Below are 18,468 nucleotides of genomic sequence, written 5' to 3'. Positions count from 1 at the left end.
ATACTACTTATTTTTACTGATCCAAATCTTCCCAAATTCTAAATGGCTTTAAAGTTTTGCCATTTCTCCCCCATCACCAAATCTTTTTATCGTCAATACTTATAAGTTACACATTGCGAATTCGCTTTCAATCCTGCGACAAATTTTTTATAAACTAAAAATATTAGTTCGTTTACCGAACTCTTGCGAAATGAGTTTTTATGCCATAAAAATTTTATCATGTATCTTTTATGGTTGATGAAAAATTTATGATTTTTAAAGAAAAAAAAAAGTTATTACTTCTGATCAACCTAATAACTTTTTTTAGTTCTTACTAATGTAAACTTTTTTTTTCGTTAATTCTTTTAGCTTGTTTTGTTCATCGACTACGATAAGTAAATTTTTATTTCAAGGCTAACTAATATAAATTTTCTTTATTTATTTTTCAATTCTTTCAGCTAAATTGTATATCAAATATTATTTGTTATAAAATTTACTTGAAATGTATAATCGTCACGATAAAAACTTATTTAAATATTTTTATTTCAGGGCCAACTATATATAAAATAGTTTTATTTGCACAACTTATAGGTCTTATACAAATTTTTACATAAATCATATTTTCATCTGGTAAAATATTCACTTCGTTATATATATTATTTCTTTCTTACTTTTTAACTTCTATAATTTATTTGTTTTTGGCTTCTTATATTTTTTGCTCATACTGTTTTTTTTGCTCCTTTTTATCACTCCCCATACTGCATTTGTGGCCTTTTGTGCTTTTTGTGCTAGTTCCTTTTTTTGTTTCCCTGCGCTATTCCTTGTGGTGAAATGGTACCCAAGATATTTAAATTCTTTGACTTCTTCGACCTCACTTCCTGCATATTAGAATTTTTGTTTTTTCCACGTTCACCTCCATCTTATTCTCTTCTGTGTATCTTTCCAGCTCTTTCAGCATCCCTCTTAGCTCCTCTTCTGTGTCCGCAACTAGCGCCACATCATCCGCATATTTCATGACATGTATTCGTTGGTTCCCAATTATTGTCCCTCCTCTCTTCTTCTCTTCCATCGTCTTTTCTAGGTCGTCGATATCTATGCCATATAACGCTCCGCTCATCGCACACCCTTGTCTTTCCCCTTTTCTTGTTATAAATTCTTTTGTCTGTCTTCTTTTTCCTACTTTCACCTTACAATATGTTCTTTTATATATTTCTCTTATTATTCTGTGCATTCTCCCTCTGGCCCCCTTCCTCCATACCTTTCTCTTCATTTTTGGTCTCCTGACTGTGTCGAACGCCGCTCTAAAGTCTATGAACCCGATGCATAATTTTCCTCCCTTCCTTTTCATTCTGTTGTTTATTAGACTATTCAATACAAATATGTGGTCCCTTGTCCCTCTTTTTTTCCTGAACCCCGCCTGACTTTCCCTTAAAATTTTTTCTTTATCTATCCAGTTATTTAGCCTCTCCGTCATCATAGTTGTCAATAACTTGTACCCTGTATTTAGAAGCGAAATTCCCTTGTAATTTTCTGTTCTTTCTCCGTCTCCTGCTTTGTAAATCGGAATTATCACTGCTGCGTCCCATCATTCTGGCATACTTCCTTCGTCCCATATTCTATTTATAATTTCGCCTATCCATTCAATGACATCTGGTGCACTGTTCTTTATAAATTCTGCTGCCATCCCGTCTTCCCCTGGAAATTTGTGATTCCCGAGCTTTCTTATTGCGGCTTTCACTTCTCTCCTGCTGAAGTTTTTATCGAGCTTCGGCTCCTCTGATCCTTCATTACTACCTTCTCCTTTCCACGGCTCATTTTCTTCTTCTTCCGATTCTTCATTGCCTTCCCCATTCAGCAGATCACTAAAGTGCTTTTCCCATTGTTTTGCTTTTATGCTGTTGCTTGCAGCTCTTTTCTTCCTCCCTCTGAACCTATTTATGGCTTCCCACCATTTTGTCATGTCTTTGGCGTTATTTATCTCCTCACACCTTTCCATCATCCACCTTTCCTTGCTCTCTTTGATTGTTTCCCTATATTTCTTTCTGCTTTCCTTCAGATTTCTTTTTTTTTCTTTGTTATTATCCTTGATGAATTCTTTGAGCTTCTTCCATACTTCTTTTCTTTTTTTTTACCCTCGATATTGTACCACTTTTTTTTCTCCTTCGTATCTTTGTCCTTCTTTCCTTTCATCACCATCCCCGTTTTTTCAGCCCCTTTTCTTACTATTTCCTTTATATCCTCCCACTTAAGCTCGTTTTTTTCCTCTACTGCTTCTGTCAGTGCTTCCTGCGTTGCTTCTGCATACTCCTGTATTTTTTCTTTCTTCCAGATCAGCTTATTTGCTCCAATTTCTTCCTGCTCTTCCTCCTCTGACATGCAGCTTCCTTCCTTACTCTCTTCCTCATTTCTCTTTACCTTATATCTCGCCAACACTGGTAGATGATCTGACTCTATTCTTTCCACCACTCTTACCTCTATTTCTTGCTCATCGCCTCTGTCCAGCGTTAGTATTAGGTCAATTACTGATCCTAAACTCTCTTCGTCTCCCCCGACGTAAGTTATTTCCCCACCTTCATCACCTCTTGCTCTATCATTTTATACGCAGAGTCCTAACTCATCACACATCTTTAGTAATTTTTTTCCTTCGCTGTTTACTGTCTTGTCTCTCGATTTTCTTTTTTTCCTCACTCTGCCTTCGTCCTCTCCTGTTACGTTTTCTTCTCCGATTCTCGCATTAAAGTCCCCAATGATCATCACACTTTCGTCCCTGTTTGCACATTCTTCTATCTGCCTTCTTAGCTCCGTTTCTAATTTGCTCATTCCTACATTGTTATACACTGTGATTATACTTTCACTTTCCTTACTTTCTTCCAACATCATTCCGTATTTCCATTCCCTGACTTCCCATTTTAATTTGCAATTTTTTTTTATCCCAATAATATGACCTCCCTTTGCTCTTCCTCTCTGTTTCTCTCTCGTCGCAGGCTTCGCCCACCATTTGAATTCTTTGCTCAGCCTCTCACATGTTATTTCCACCTTATCTTCCATTACCCATGTCTCCACTAGCACAACAATCTCGTTTTCTTCCATCATTGTGGCAGCTTTTTCTACCTCATTCATACCTGCAACATTCCAAAACTATATTTTCCTTCTATTTTCTTGCTCTCTTCCTTTATTTTGGTCCTCTTTCTCCTTGGCCTCTGTGTCTCTTTCTGTACCCACTCTCCACTCCTTTTTCTCATCATTCGCCCACTTTCATAATTCCAATTCTCCTTTTTTTTCATTCCAACACCACCATACCTCACCAATTTTTAACCTTTTTTGCTTCCTGTCTTTTAGTTCTTCCTCCAGCTCATTTCCATTAATTTTTTTTGGCTTTTCTTCAATGAGCTTTTCTTTTTCTTGTCTTCTCCATTCTTCATTTGTTTTGTCCTTCTTATCTTGTCTTTTCCTCGCCTCGCTCACGAATCTTTCCACCTCATTTTCCAAGCTCCATTCCCTCATTTCTTGAACATTCCTTTCATTCGCCCACGCGTTTTCTGTTTCCTTCACTCTTGATCGCCCTCTTTCCTGCCTTCCTCCACTGTTACTCTTTCCTTGTCTCTTTGTGTCGTGACTTTGACTGTCGTGTTGCTTTCCTTTTTTTTTTCCTCGGTTGCTTTTGTCTTATTTGGTATGTTCGTCTTACTTTCTTTATCCTTTTTTATTTTTTCACTTAGCTCTTTAATTACTCTGTCCTTTTCCTTTATGCTTTGTTCTCTTTTACCAATTTCCTTCTCTAATCTTTCTATTTCCTGTCTGTGTCTTCTTTCCTTTTCCACTTGGTCTTCTTTACATTTGCTCCTAATTATTTGGGCCCCTATCTTCGAGGTTTCTTGTCTTGTACATGCCTTTATTTCTTCCATTGATTTCATTATCAATTCTTCAACTTTTGTTTTTACCCTGTCTTCTATCTCTGCGATCAATTGCCACATCTTTTCCTCTGAATTTTTTTCACTATCCTTCATTTCCTGCTTTTGGCTCCAATTTGACATTCCAGTCTGCGTTGCTTGTTCTCTTGTCTTTTTTCCCACTTCATCTTTCTGTTTGTCTTTCCTATCATTGATTGTCTCGATTATATCTAACTCTTTCGCCTCTTCATTACTGTCCTTCTCAACTTGCAGACTTCCTCTACTGTTTCTTGCCGGTGTTCTCGCTAGCTGAAATCCGGCTCTGCACCAGTCTGTTCCTACCTCATTTATATTGTCTGTGTTTTCTACCTTTTTTGCTTTTGCCTTTATTATATCCATCTGACTAAACACAAATTTTTTTAACGCTCCATTTTTCATACCGTAGTCTCTTTTACTCGCTGAATTTGTACTTTTGAATGTGCGCGGCCTTCCCCTCCTTCTCTTGGTCATCCCGGCGCTTGCGCCATTCGCTTTACCTCTCTCATGTCTTTCCTCGTCACTTGTCATCCTTTTGTATGTGCTGCCCTCTCGTTCCTCGTCACTTTTTTCCTTCGTCTTGTCTCCCGCCATTTCCTCTATGTCCGCCAAAACCCTGATTGCTTTTACCTTTTGGTTTCCGCGTCTTTTGCTTTTCCCGTGCCACAGCTTTTCTTTTTTTTTATTATTCACCTTGTTTGGTGTTTTTCACTCCTACCTTTTTTACTCTAAACTTACTTGCCTTTTCTTTTTTTTTTTCACTATTTCATTTATTTTTGCACTAGCTACTCTTTTACACGTCTGTACACTTACACAGCTTACAGCGCTCCTTTCAGGGCCAACTAATATTTATTATTTTTTTTTTTTTATTCTTTCAGTTAAATCTTATATTAAATAAATTATTGTTTATAGAATTGACTTAAAATTACACTTTTCAGCGCTTCATTGTATTGAAAAATACTTATTTAAATGTTTTCATTTCAGGGCCAACTAATATTTAATTTTTTAATTTTTTCAGTCAGGTCTTACATCAAATAAATTATTCTTAATATAATTGACGTCAAGTGGGACTTCAGCGCCTTATTATTACGACGAAGAGTTTTTCAATCAATCCAATATCAAGGTGAACTGCCATAATTTTTTTTATTTTTATTTTTTGACTTTGATTTTAAGTAAATTATACAAAAAACAACCATACCCATACGTAAAACCATACCAAATTAAAACCAAACGGCTCTTTTCAGCGCCTGGCTCACATGGAGAAAGTTCTTGAGCTTTTGGGGTCCTGTTCATGCAGGGCCCCCCCCCCCCAAAATTTTTTATACGTCTATTCTTTTCAAGTTTCAAATTATACTAAATAAGCAGTCATAAGAAATACAAAATTTTTTTTCCGTACAAATAACATAAAATTTTTTTCTTGCAGAGTATAATTCCCTTAAATAAAATTTCCCAATACCAATAAAACCCATCTTTAATTTTATCCTTTCCCATTGGACTCAACAAATTCATGAAACTTTTTTTTGTTGAATTTTACGGCAATTAGTAAAAAATTTTTTAACCTAGTCTGCAGAATTTTTATCTATCGTCTCTGTACTTAAAGATAAATATATTTATAAACTAAAGTGTAAACTATAATTTAACAAAAATCAAAAAATTGTAATTCTTTGTCAGTCATTTAAAACAATGAAACATTTACTGCGAAAAAATATCGGAGCATTGATGTAAGTTAAATGTTATAGAACTTAAATTATTATCCACGAACGTAAATTATAGTGGCCCTAAAAAGAGCCATTTCCAACTCAAAGTGTAAAACTTCAGTATCCAATTATAAAAAATCTGTACATAGAAATAAAAAGAATTCCTGCCGAAAGACATATTTCGTTTGAGATTTCCTCAAAATAACATGAAAACCAAATTATAAAGTCGTGATGACAACTTTTTTTTCACAACCCGGGATATTTTTCTACTACTTATTGGTTAGCCGATACCGACTCAATCAATATTGTTATTATTTTGCGTTATAAATAATTACTTAAAGCTGTAAAACTATAAAACTTACACTCTTGTAAACATTAAACAGTCAATAAAAATACTTAGTTGGAATACTTTTATTTGTTAAAATAAGAGACTTATGGTGAGGCAAAAATAAATATATGCACAACTCGAAATGTATAAAAAATCATAATTTAGTAAATATTAAAATTTGTACTTGTTGTTTAGCCACTTACTAAATAAATATAAATATTGAAAGAGTATGGAAGCAAGGATTGAATTCTTAGGTGTAAACTTGAATTGTTCTTTACGTATGAAAAATTTGGTGGCCCTGAAAAGGGCCGTTTTTAACTTAAGTCAGAACTTAAGTATCTAATTAGAAAGTATCTTCACCTGTACCATGATATATACTTCATCGCTGGCTTCATGTAATATGCCACAGAAGTCGTCTCTGCCACGTCGTCTGATGCAGTTGCCCAAGTGTATGTAGTCATCGTAGGCCTTGAAAGGAGCAGACTGGTCGGTGAGTGTCGTCAGGTTACCGAGCAAGTCAAGGGCGAAACACTGGGCGGTGTATCTCGTCTTGAGGTCCTTGGACTTGGACGGTTGGATGCCCAACGAAAGCCAAAAGTTGTCTTCCCGGTCGTGGCTTAGCTCCATACGGAAACTCCATGTTTCCTGGATGTCTGTCCTCGGATACAGGGATGACTCTGCAACCTCCACAGCTCCTGAATCTGTCGTGTATAGCTTCGTGCTGATTTTAGTCAGCTTAAACGTGTGGCCAGTTGAATTAATGAAATTCATCTTGACGTGTGAAGTTAAAAACTTGAATATTTTGCGTGACGTACAAAGTAAGTTGTCGGTTGGAAATGACCTACAATGAATGTATGACCATTAAGTAACCTCTGACCTTTACCACCTCCACGACTAAATTTGGCTCGCAGTTACCGACGTGACGATTTTCTCGTAATTACTTTCTATCGGTACACGCGCACCAATCACAGCAAAGGAAATATCCCCTCTACTACTTCTAGCTTTCTTATTGGCTCGCAGGTACCGACACAGTGAGTATTGTTGTAATTTTTCGTCGGTACGTGCGATCCAATAGAATTACCGAATCATCGATCCCTGAAATATTTGCATCAGACAAAATATTTAGCATTGCCAACGATGGAATATCAAAACTTAACAATATTAAAATATTCCGTTCGCATTTAGTTGATTTTTTAATAGTAGCTGGCTATTGGCTACTTCAACAATTTTACCACACTGTGAATGATATGAATAATTTTATTGATATATTTGTGAAATTTCAGGATACTTTCGTCTGTTAGAGAGACTCAACTTTCCTTATGACAAGTACACCAAATAATTGTTTGAAAAAATCAAAAATTAATAATAGCTTTTCTATTAATAGCTTTTTCGTAATTCGTCACAAAAAAAAAAAAAGTAATATTCCGGTACCGGGAATCGAACCTTTTTTTTTTTGTTTAAAGTTTCTTTATTTAAATTTACCATGTCATACATAATAGGAATAAATAAACTAAATAACATAAATCCTTAATTTCTAATTGTTTTAAACTTATTAATTGAGATCAACTGGCTGTTGTTGGCAGCGTCTCGGGTCTCTACCATCTTTGTAATTTTATTTACTGCTATTATTAGAGCCACCGAAGGCTCTGGTCGCGATAGTCATTTTTTATTTTTTAATTATTTTTTCTTCCATTTAGCTTTTATTAAAACAGGAAAACAGTGGCTAAGTGTGCTCCTGTGGGCAATTCGAGCCTGTTGTCAACTACTACGTTGATCGTTGTTGGTCAAGCGATAGCTTGGTTCCCGTGAGCAAATTTAGGGTTTTGTGCGCCGATTTTAAAAAACTACTAATACACTTTTCTATTAAATGTAAATTCTTGTTTTGAATAAACAGCCACTGTTCGCGTTAACAAATAGCCAGGTCCGTGGTTCGATATAGGGCGAATTTTTATACGGCGCGTACCGGGTTTTCAAACTACAAATATTTTTTATTGCAATAAAATTTATTTTACATAATAATCAGTTTGACTTCAAGTAAAGAGTCTCTATGTTTTCATCTCATTCGAAATTAATCTACTGAAATAATTTATTTATTTTTCCGTCAAGCTTTTGAATTAACAGTAGGAAACTTATGAATTCGAATTAAAGCTTAATTGTAATTTAAACTATAAGAGAAAATAAATTTCAACTGGATAATTATTCTGAACTGGTAGTAAAATTGAGGATAACTTGTGACACTTAAGCCAGAAAAATCTCAAGTGAGTAATTACTTACGCTTAAGCGAATACATATTTATTCCAACTTCAAATTTTGAATGTTAATATTTTTCCAGGGGCTTTGATATTTTATTATTTAGGTTGCATTAAAAAAGTTATAAGAAATAAATAAAGGCAAATGATATAAATTTAATGTGACTGATGTATTGCCAAAAAAATAATTTTTTAATACAAATTTTAATGACAAGAAATATATGATTTTTTGAATGGACTGTTTATAAATTTTGGTTGGTAAATATCATAAACTTGGTAATTATTTTTTTTATTCCTTATAGTTTTAAAAAAAAATCTATATCTTGTTGCTTATAAATTGAATATTTGTAATTGGAGAATGATTTTGAAGATTCATCATTCGCTTCTTCAAATTTGTTTCTTTATAAAAAATTCTTTGATTTTTAATCTTTCAAATTTTATATTATAGTCAAGGGAATGGTTTTGATGAGTCACCATTTCTTGGACAAAATTTTTTTTCTACTCTTTTTTACTGTGAATTTTAAATTGAAATTCAAACCAAACTATCAAACATATTACAAAAATTTATTTAAACAAAAACTTATAAGGATATTGCGCTTTTGTACAGAAAATCCTACTTATTTTTACTGATCCAAATTTTCCCATATTCAAAAAGGTTTTGAAATTACGCCATTTTTCCTTCATCGATACATTTTATAACCGATAATTTTTAGTTAATTGCGAATCTACTTTCAAATATTTAAAAAAAATTTACAGGAACCATACGAGAGAAAATTTTTTTCTCTATAAAAATTCCTCGATTTTTCTAATCTCTGAAATTTTTTAACATTGCCACTGCGATGGTTTTGATGAGTCGCCATTCCTTACGAAAAATTTTTATCTACTTTTTATAATTGCAAATTTTATCTTAGAATTTAAGCCACAGGTTAAAAATGTGACAAAATTTTACCAAAAAAAACTTGTAAGCAACTTGCGTTTCTGTACAGACCCCCGTTAATTTTCGAGACCCAAATCTTCCCAAGTTCTAAATGGCTTTGAAGTTTCGCCATTTCTCCCCCATCACCAAATCTTTTTATCGTCAATACTTGTAAGTTACACATTGCGAATTCGCTTTCAATCCTGCGACAAATTTTTTATAAACTAAAAATATTAGTTCGTTCACCGAACTCTTGCGAAATGGGTTTTTATGCCATAAAAATTTTATCATGTATCTTTTATGGTTGATAAAAAATTTATGATTTTTAAAGAAAAAAAAAAGTTATTACTTCTGATCAACCTAATAACTTTTTTTGGTTCTTACTAATGTAAACTTTTTTTTTCGTTAATTCTTTTAGCTTGTTTTGTTCATCGACTACGATAAGTAAATTTTTATTTCAAGGCTAACTAATATAAACTTTCTTTATTTATTTTTCAATTCTTTCAGCTAAATTGTATATCAAATATTATTTCTTATAAAATTTACTTGAAATGTATAATCGTAACGATAAAAACTTATTTAAATATTTTTATTTCAGGGCCAACTATATATAAAATAGTTTTATTTGCACAACTTATAGGTCGTATACAAATTTTTACATAAATCATATTTTCATTTGGTAAAATATTCACTTCGTTATATATATTATTTCTTTCTTACTTTTTAACTTCTATAATTTATTTGTTTTTGGCTTCTTATATTTTTTGCACGTCACAGTCTTGGTATCCCGCTTGCACCACGCTCCGTAACCCTGAGTTGACTCTCAAAATTTCTTCAATTCTCTTGAAGACCGTACATAGTCTTATATCAACCTCTCCTTTTAATTTCGCTATCATTTTTTCTTCTACTTTTTTGTCCTCTAACCCTCTCCACTCTTCTAGCAGCTCTTTTTCCTTCTCCACCCCTTTATATATTCCTTCACATTTTAGTAGGTGTATCAACGTTTCCTCCTCTTTCCTACACCCTCTACAGCTCCAGCCCCTGTACCCTTTTTTGCCCGCTCTTCCCAAATTTCCACACCTTATCCTCGCCCACATCTCCTTGTCCTCCCCTCTTACATTATCTTTTTTCCAGTAGTTATCTTCTTCTTTCTCTAATCTTATTTTTTTGTACAATGTATTATACGTTGATTTGTTTATTGCGTCTTCAGCCTCCTTTTTCACGTTCTCTCTCATTTTCTTAATGCCCTCATTCAGCTTTTCCTCTATTTCCTCTACTCCCGCATCCCTGTAGATCATCTCTATCACCTCCTCGCATTACATTTTTTTTAGCGCAACCTTCACCATTTCCCCCATTTCGTCGGGCACCTGTTCATAATCCCTCTCATTTCTTCTTTCAGTACTATCCTTGGCCATCTCTCTTTTTCCATCATCATACAATCCTTCATATATCTTACTGCTCTTTCTTTTAATATTACTTCCATCTTTTCTACTCCCATCTCGTCCCTCCAAATATATTCTGGTGTATCCCTTCTTACTCCTAATGCCATCTTGCAGAGCCTCCTATGCACCCTCTCTATTTCTTCCGACTTTTCCCACCCCCAGACCTCCACTCCGTACAAAGCTACTGTTCTTGCCACAGTGTTCATCAGATACATCCTGTCCCTCATGCTGTTTTTTTTGCTCCTTTTTATCACTCCCCATACTGCATTTGTGGCCTTTTGTGCTTTTTGTGCTAGTTCCTTTTTTTGTTTCCCTGCGCTATTCCTTGTGGTGAAATGGTACCCAAGATATTTAAATTCTTTGACTTCTTCGACCTCACTTCCTGCATATTAGAATTTTTGTTTTTTCCACGTTCACCTCCATCTTATTCTCTTCTGTGTATCTTTCCAGCTCTTTCAGCATCCCTCTTAGCTCCTCTTCTGTGTCCGCAACTAGCGCCACATCATCCGCATATTTCATGACATGTATTCGTTGGTTCCCAATCATTGTTCCTCCTCTCTTCTTCTCTTCCATCGTCTTTTCTAGGTCGTCGATATCTATGCCATATAACGCTCCGCTCATCGCACACCCTTGTCTTTCCCCTTTTCTTGTTATAAATTCCATTGTTATTGAGAAGGTTTGCATGTTTTAGGTTTCCACTATATTAAATTGGTGTTAATACCGTACGATGGACGGTGTGGCTCAATAAGTTATAGATAAAATTGAACGGAATATAGTATAGTGCCGGATAGCTCAACTGGTAGAGCACTCGGCGCGATACCGACATGGTCTGGGTTCTATTCCCAGTTCGGGCTATCTATATTTTTCTCAATTTATCTATAAATTGTCTTATTGAGAAGGTTTGCATGTTTTAGGTTTCCACTATATTAAATTGGTGTTAATACCGTACGATGGACGGTGTGGCTCAATAAGTTATAGATAAAATTGAACGGAATATAGTATAGTGCCGGATAGCTCAACTGGTAGAGCACTTGGCGCGATACCGACATGGTCTGGGTTCGATTCCCAGTTCGGGCTATCTATATTTTTCTCAATTTATCTATAAATTGTCTTATTGAGAAGGTTTGCATGTTTTAGGTTTCCACTATATTAAATTGGTTGATCCATTAAACCGTTTGTTCGGGCCGATTGCTCAAAGTTTTACAAAACAATTAAAGGAACAAGTTTTGTTCTTTAATTTGAGTAATCATTACCAAAATGAAAAAATTAATTTTTTTTTTGAATTCACTTTTATTTTCACGTTAGTTATTCAGTAGATATGAGGTAAGGAAAAAAAAAATTATCCAAAAAGCGAGATAAAGCAAGAATTTTTTTACTTTTTTTTTTTTTCATGTTTTACTCGGGGGTTATTTTTTCCTTTTCCGGAAAAATTGTTTTTTTTTTCTCTACCTCACATTTACTAAATAATTAACCCAAAAGTGGAAAAAAATCCGGAAAAAATTAAATTTTCATATTAGTATTGATTAAACAAATTAAGGAACAAAACTTGTTCCTTCAATTGTTTTATAAAAGTTTGAGCAATCGGCCGGGACAAACGGTTCAATGGATCAATCTGAAAATTTTCCGGGTTTTTGGGGGTACATTAAGCTATAAAATCACCTGATATCATTAACCTTTGCATCAGTATTCGCAAAGTAGCGATGAGTTGACTAAAAATCCAGAAAATAGCCATTTTTTTTGGGTTTTTCAAATGGATATTAAGGATAAAAAAAAAATTTTTTTTTTTTTTTAATCGAGAATGGAACTTGTAGAGAATTTATTCAAGTTTCTTAAACTGCCACTGAAATTACTGTGCGACCATTAGTTGCCGAGATATCGATAATCAAAGACAACAGGATCCTTTTTCATATGAAGGCTGATATCTCAGCAGCAAATTGTCCTACAGAGAAACAAAAAAAAGCAATAAATTGTAGTTGAATAAATTTCCTAAATGAGCCATGAATTGGTTTTTTCGAAGAAAATTCTCCAAACCTCGTAAACCTAAAAAACCAAATCAAAAAAATTAGAAACATTTTGTCTCGATCTATTTCTTATGATTCTGCAAAAACCGTGGCTCAGAAAATTATTTAGTTGACAGATTTTTAAACTAGAGATTTCAAGCTTCAATTTGCTTTTTTTTTTATTTTTTCAACACGATAATTTTTCACGAAAATACAGCCTTCTAAATATCAGTAAAAAATTAAAAAAATTTTTACTCCACTTAATTTTTTGGATAAGTGTATATAATTGAGCATTATTTAAAAAACTTTTTCGTTAAAATTAAAAAAAAATTTAGAATTCCATTTGAAAAATATTAATGACTTTGGTTTTATAACAAAAGCTATACTAATTTTTTTTTTCCTTTGAATCAAATAATTATGTGAATTATAATTTTTCTTTATGTAAATTACTTATAAAAAAATTTTATTTTATCAAATTTATTCAATTTCCAGAACTTCTTTTGTCATCTTATTTAAAGGGTACTCCATTTCTCCCCCAAAGAATTCGATTTTCGAAAATTAGAGCGAAACCAATAACGCTGAATTTTTGAAAATTTTCAATTTTCTCAGCGGGAAGTTAATAATGAAACTTTTTTTTTTGCAGTTTGTGTATGCCATAGTCCGTTCAATGTATATGTATGCACAAAATTAAAATAATTAAGCGCGAAAATTCAGTGTTCTGAAAAATTTATTGATTAGTAGCTTTCAGATGAAATAAAATAATAACCGAATTTTGGTAGATTTCTCAGAGGGACCATGTTGCCCCAAATAAAAATTTTTTTTGTTGGAGCATATTAATGACGAACACATGGTACAAAACTAGCAGAAATAAAAGGGGTAAAAAATATCAAATCTTTTTTTCACGACGCATTTTGCTTCAAATTTAAAGATTTTTAATTTTCGATAAATGTGGTATATTTAGACAAAAAGTAAGTATCCCCCTCCCTTCTTCCCCTATTCGAGCCGCCAAAAACTCAGTCTTTCCTTAAGTACTCCCTTTTGCCCCTCTCTTCATGAATTATGACCACAGATATTTAAGAGTGGGGGAGAAAAGTAATTATCTGGGGAGATTTTGTTAAGATCGAAGGTACCATAGACAACATCATTCAAAACCGTTTTCGATCTTGAGACGATTAGTCGTACAGTCAATCTTGTCCCAAAACTACAAACATAAAATCAGTGATCGTTAATAATTTAACTTGAAGTTATTACTAAGTGAACAGTTACTCTCACAGTAAAGTGTCAGAGTTAATCAAATTAAAAGTTCATTATTTAAAAGTCGACAATTATTAATTGCATCACTCATTACGATGGAATCAATCCGTTCAAAATTCAATTGCGAATACGTTGACAACTTAATCAAACAAGTAAATGTCGAAAATATCAATACAGTGGTTCCAGTCATGGGTGGTTTTACGCTGCTTCATATAGCAGCTTTCAATAATGATAAAAGATTGGTGAACTATCTGCTCCGCAAGAAAGCTGATGTGAATTCAAGAAGTAAATACTGGGGTACAGCTCTTCACATTGCTGTTATAATGGAGAACTTGGGTATAATTGAAAGCCTCATCAATTACGGAGCAGACGTTAATACTCTGCTAATTCAGGACTCTGATTTGATCCATTACCTGTATAGAGCTGAGCCAAATCTTGAAGAAAATCGTGAGTTTTTATTACAAAACCATGCCATTGAGACTGCGATGTTGGAAACCTATGATTTTTGTTTTGGCAAATCACCGTTCCAAATTGCTGTTGATCGAGGTAATGAAAAAATTGTAGAACTACTTTTAAAAAATAATGCTGATCCGAACCTTGATACTCATTATTTTGAAACACCACTAATATGTGCTATTACTAAAGAAAACTTACCAATTATGGAGCTTCTTCTAACATACGGTGCAAATGTTAATAGTGTAAGTGAAAGTGGTTTTTCAAAAGAAAGTCCTTTACATGTTGCTGTCCAATCCCGAAGTTCGGAAGCAGTAGAATTAATCTTGAACCATAGTATGGTTGATATAAATATAGTGACAGCGTATAAATATTCAGCGCTTCATTACGCATTTTTCGCAACCGACGATAATATCATAAGACAACTGCTTAATGCTGGTGTTGATATTAATTTAAAAAACGCTAATGGTAAAACAGCATTTGCTTCACGACAGAATTATTCACAAAAAGTTAAAGACACAATTACTGAATATATTGCCAAACTCAGTGCGACGAATTGTTACATTGATAAAGAAAATTTAGCAGTCGTAGATAGTGGAAAATTTGGTGAATTGCGCGGTCAGTGCATAAGCGAAATTGAAAAACTGAAGATAACATATATTGGTACGAGTAATGTTACACTTTATAATGTTCTATGTAATAAATGTGAACACAAATTAGCTTTAAGTTTAAAGTAAGTGATAGTACTATTTTAAATTTGAACATTGAATTTTTTTTTCCACTATACGGTGGAATGATTGCTTATCGTTTAAGAAAAGCATTAGGACGGAAAAAATTGCTATCCAATGCTATTAGTTTAATTGATGATATTTTCAATAACAGTCGCAACTTGTCATCAAGTTGACCGCAGAAATTGGCATTTCCTTAAATTAGCCGCAATTGGTTGCCAAGTTATAAGAAACTTGATAACACCTTATAGGAACTCTTCCAAAAGCTGAAAGTTGTCACCAATTTGGTCGCATTTAATTGACACCAAGTTTTTAATTAGTGCTATGTATATATATTTATGTAGTGATCAATTAAAGTATAATGTTTACTTAGTGATTGCGTTGAAAATCCGTATCATTATCTCTAATTAAGTTATTATTATTGACTAAAACTAAATTTTGCGTCAAATAATACCTTTCATTTAGGAAATATAATTTGTGGATTGCTAAAAACTTTTGAATGTTGTATGTTCTCTCTAGTTATATTCGCGAGTTGAACTTGACTGTGTTGAAGTTGACTGTAAGTTTCACTTCAAATTGACGGCAAGTTTTTCTGTCGAATTACGTTCAGACGGTAGTTGATTTGCATCAATTTGCACGCAAGTATTATCCAGCCAAGACTTTCCAGAAACTTATTGTTAAGTTGCCCGTAAATGTTCCACTGCAGAACTTGCTAAGCAATTATATTTAGAGTGTGGCGTTTAAAGGTGGTACCAAAATCGTGCCATTTAGCGCGATGATAGGTACAGATGTTGTCATTAATGGCCGTATTCGGCCGAACTAAATCCTATACTTTAACCTAATAAGATTTAGTTAAGATTTAGTCTAATAAGTATGCTTTGCTTCTACTATGTTAAATCTTAACTTAATTTACAGAGTACTTAATTCAGCTAAGCACGGCGAATACCTGGAATTACTAAACTTACCCTCATAGCATTGAAATTGATAGTAATTTGATGTTGAAATTACCTGAAATCTGCTGTCTGAATCTGCAGACAATATCACAGCAAAAGTTGAAAATAAAAATTTGCGGTTAATTTTTCTTCAATTTTAAGATAAACATGTACGAAAAAAAACGGTCGATAATGTTCATTCTTACCATTTCAGAACGTATGCAAATTTATACGTAAAATTGTCTACAATTTGAGCGTAAAAATATACTTAACAATTTTTCAAGTCAAATTAACGATAAATTGACATAAAATTTGCCTGAAAATTAAAGACAACTTTTTTCTAGTCAACTTTTGAAGTGAATTTGCATTCAAATTCGGGCAGTAAATTTACGTCAAATTCAATAATAAGTTGCATACAAGTCGTAAAAAATGGAAAAGTCCAAAGTTGACGGAAATTTGAGGAAAAATTCAACAAAACTTTTGTACAGTAAACTTTTGCTCAAGCAAATTGTGCTATTAGGGTTAGTTGACGTCTGCCGTAACTGCCCTAACAGTCACTCCAGAATGAAATCGACAGTAATTTGACAGTTGAAATTACCGAAATTTGCCGCCCGCATCTGCCGACAATTTGATAGCGAAAGTTGAAAAAAACAATTAGCGGTTAATTTTTTTTTTTATTTAGAGGTTACTTTTTTTTGGCTAGAAAAAAACTCTAGAGAAAGTTCCTATGAAATTGTTCTCAAATGTCTGTCAACTTCGGGCTATTCCGTTTTTGACGAGAATTTGCATACAACTTGCTATACAATTTGACGTAAATTTACTACCCGAATTCGAATGCAAATTCATTTTGAAAGTCCTATACGAATTATCGTCAAAAACGGAAAAGCCCGAATTTGACAGACATTTGACAAAAATTTCATGGGAACTTTTATTAGGGTTTTTTTCTAGCATAAAAAGTAACCTCTAAATTAAAAAAAAAAAATTAACCGCTAATTTTATTTTCAAGTTTTGCTATCAAATTGTCGGCCAATTCAGGCAGCACATTTTGATAATTTCAATTGTCAAATTACTGTCAGTTTTAATCTAAAGTGGTTTTTAGGGTGATTTCGTACATCTAACAACATTGTGGCGCTACCTGTCAATACCTTATTGGCGAAATTTGGAAATCAGGTTTTTAATCAATGGAAACAAATAATTATTTTTTAAGTTAATTTTTTAACGGAAGATTTAATATCATTATACAGAAACAAAATATCATTATACAGAAAAAAAATATTATTTATTGAAGACTACTAATGGAAATTCTAGTTTTTTAATTACATTTTTGTTATAAATAAATTACTGTTTTATTTGTTTTCACCACCCTGACGATTTTAAATCAGCCTGGGAACACCCTGGGAGTGGAAACACGGTGGAATCACGGTGGATCCAGGGTGGGTTCGTGTCATTTTATCACCGTGTATACACGCTGGTTACATAGTGTTTCCACGATGGTAACACAATGTACCCACCCTGATTCCACGGTGTATTCACCGAGATTCCACAGTGTATCCACGGTGATTACGCGGTGTACGTGGAATCACGGTGAATACACCGTGTAATCACCGTGGAATCACGGTGATAAAATGACAAAAAACCCACCGTGTAACCGCCGTGGATCCACCGTGTTTCCGGGGTGTTTCCAGGGTGAATCAAAACCGCGAGGGCAACAATCACCGACAAACGGTTTCCTAGCAATTTAAATAAAAAAATTAAAAAAATATAGAAATAGAGGGGTTCAATGAAAAAAATTAAAGGTTAATTTTTATTCACTTTTTCATAATTGAGCAATTAACCCTTAAACAACTTTGATAGGTCAACATTGATCGACAAACGACCAACAAACGATGGCAATTGAAATTAATCGGATCGGTTTATATTGAGTTGGTTTATAATGAGTAGTTAAGTTGGAGCTCAAATATACAACTTCATTAAGCGATTTCTGATAATCAATTTGGAAGCAAGCTAGTGGCAACCAACTGTAGCAACTTGCTATCAAGTTGGCCGCAAATACTGTTCCAATGTATGCCAATAGCTGGCATTCCCTTAGTTGACAGGATTGACGAAAAGTTGCCTTCAATTTTCTCAGAAAGTTGGTGACAGGTTGCGGTAGTAGATTATCGTCAACTTTCTACGAACGTTGGTAACAACTATCAGTACTATTATATTGTTTCTAAAAAATAATACTATAAACAGTATACCCTCACGTGTTATATATCACGACTACGCATTACTTTAAGACGAACTTTAGGAGTTTAGTTTGGAAGTCGATTTCTAATAGTATACATTAAAACTATTCACAATCAACAGGACAAAAAGAAAACAAATCCTACCAAAAACAGATTCTCTGTATAACATCGCGCCAAGTACACGTTTAAAATTTTTTAAAAGTAGAAAAAAAAATTAATTTTAACAAAAAAAAAGTCAAATCGAAAAAATACTAAGTACCTAGTATGATGCAAAATCATAACAAACATTTTCATAAAATTTCAAAAAAAAATTGTATAAAAAAATTTCAATGTACT

General features: G+C 33.5%; 1 protein-coding gene across 1 annotated transcript; it reads right to left on the bottom strand.

Moving 5' to 3' along the window:
- Positions 1-1,564: 1,564 nt before the first annotated feature.
- Positions 1,565-3,483, bottom strand: LOC128668133 (golgin subfamily A member 6-like protein 22). The gene is made up of 4 exons (XM_053740303.1): positions 3,285-3,483; positions 2,594-3,101; positions 2,093-2,473; positions 1,565-1,910 (listed from the first exon to the last, which is right to left on the bottom strand). Exons 1-4 carry the CDS (start codon positions 3,481-3,483, stop codon positions 1,565-1,567), a joined length of 1,434 nt encoding a protein of 477 aa, XP_053596278.1.
- Positions 3,484-18,468: the final 14,985 nt, after the last annotated feature.

The sequence above is a fragment of the Microplitis demolitor genome, chromosome 6 (assembly GCF_026212275.2).
Source record: "Microplitis demolitor isolate Queensland-Clemson2020A chromosome 6, iyMicDemo2.1a, whole genome shotgun sequence".
Taxonomy (NCBI): Eukaryota; Metazoa; Arthropoda; class Insecta; order Hymenoptera; family Braconidae; genus Microplitis; species Microplitis demolitor.
The sequence above is the reverse complement of the archived record's forward strand: the minus strand, read 5'-3'. Positions and strand labels throughout refer to the sequence as shown.

What these genes read in the sequence shown, in the direction of transcription:
- LOC128668133 (XM_053740303.1), bottom strand. Translation starts at nt 3,483, where the DNA reads ATGAGGGAATGGAGCTTGGAAAATGAGGTGGAAAGATTCGTGAGCGAG. An exon ending in GCAAAAAAGGTTAAAAATTG is followed by an intron (nt 3,102 to 3,284) that starts GTGAGGTATGGT and finishes GGAATGTTGCAG; the next exon opens with GTATGAATGAGGTAGAAAAA. An exon ending in TTACTAAAGATGTGTGATGA is followed by an intron (nt 2,474 to 2,593) that starts GTTAGGACTCTG and finishes AACGCTGGACAG; the next exon opens with AGGCGATGAGCAAGAAATAG.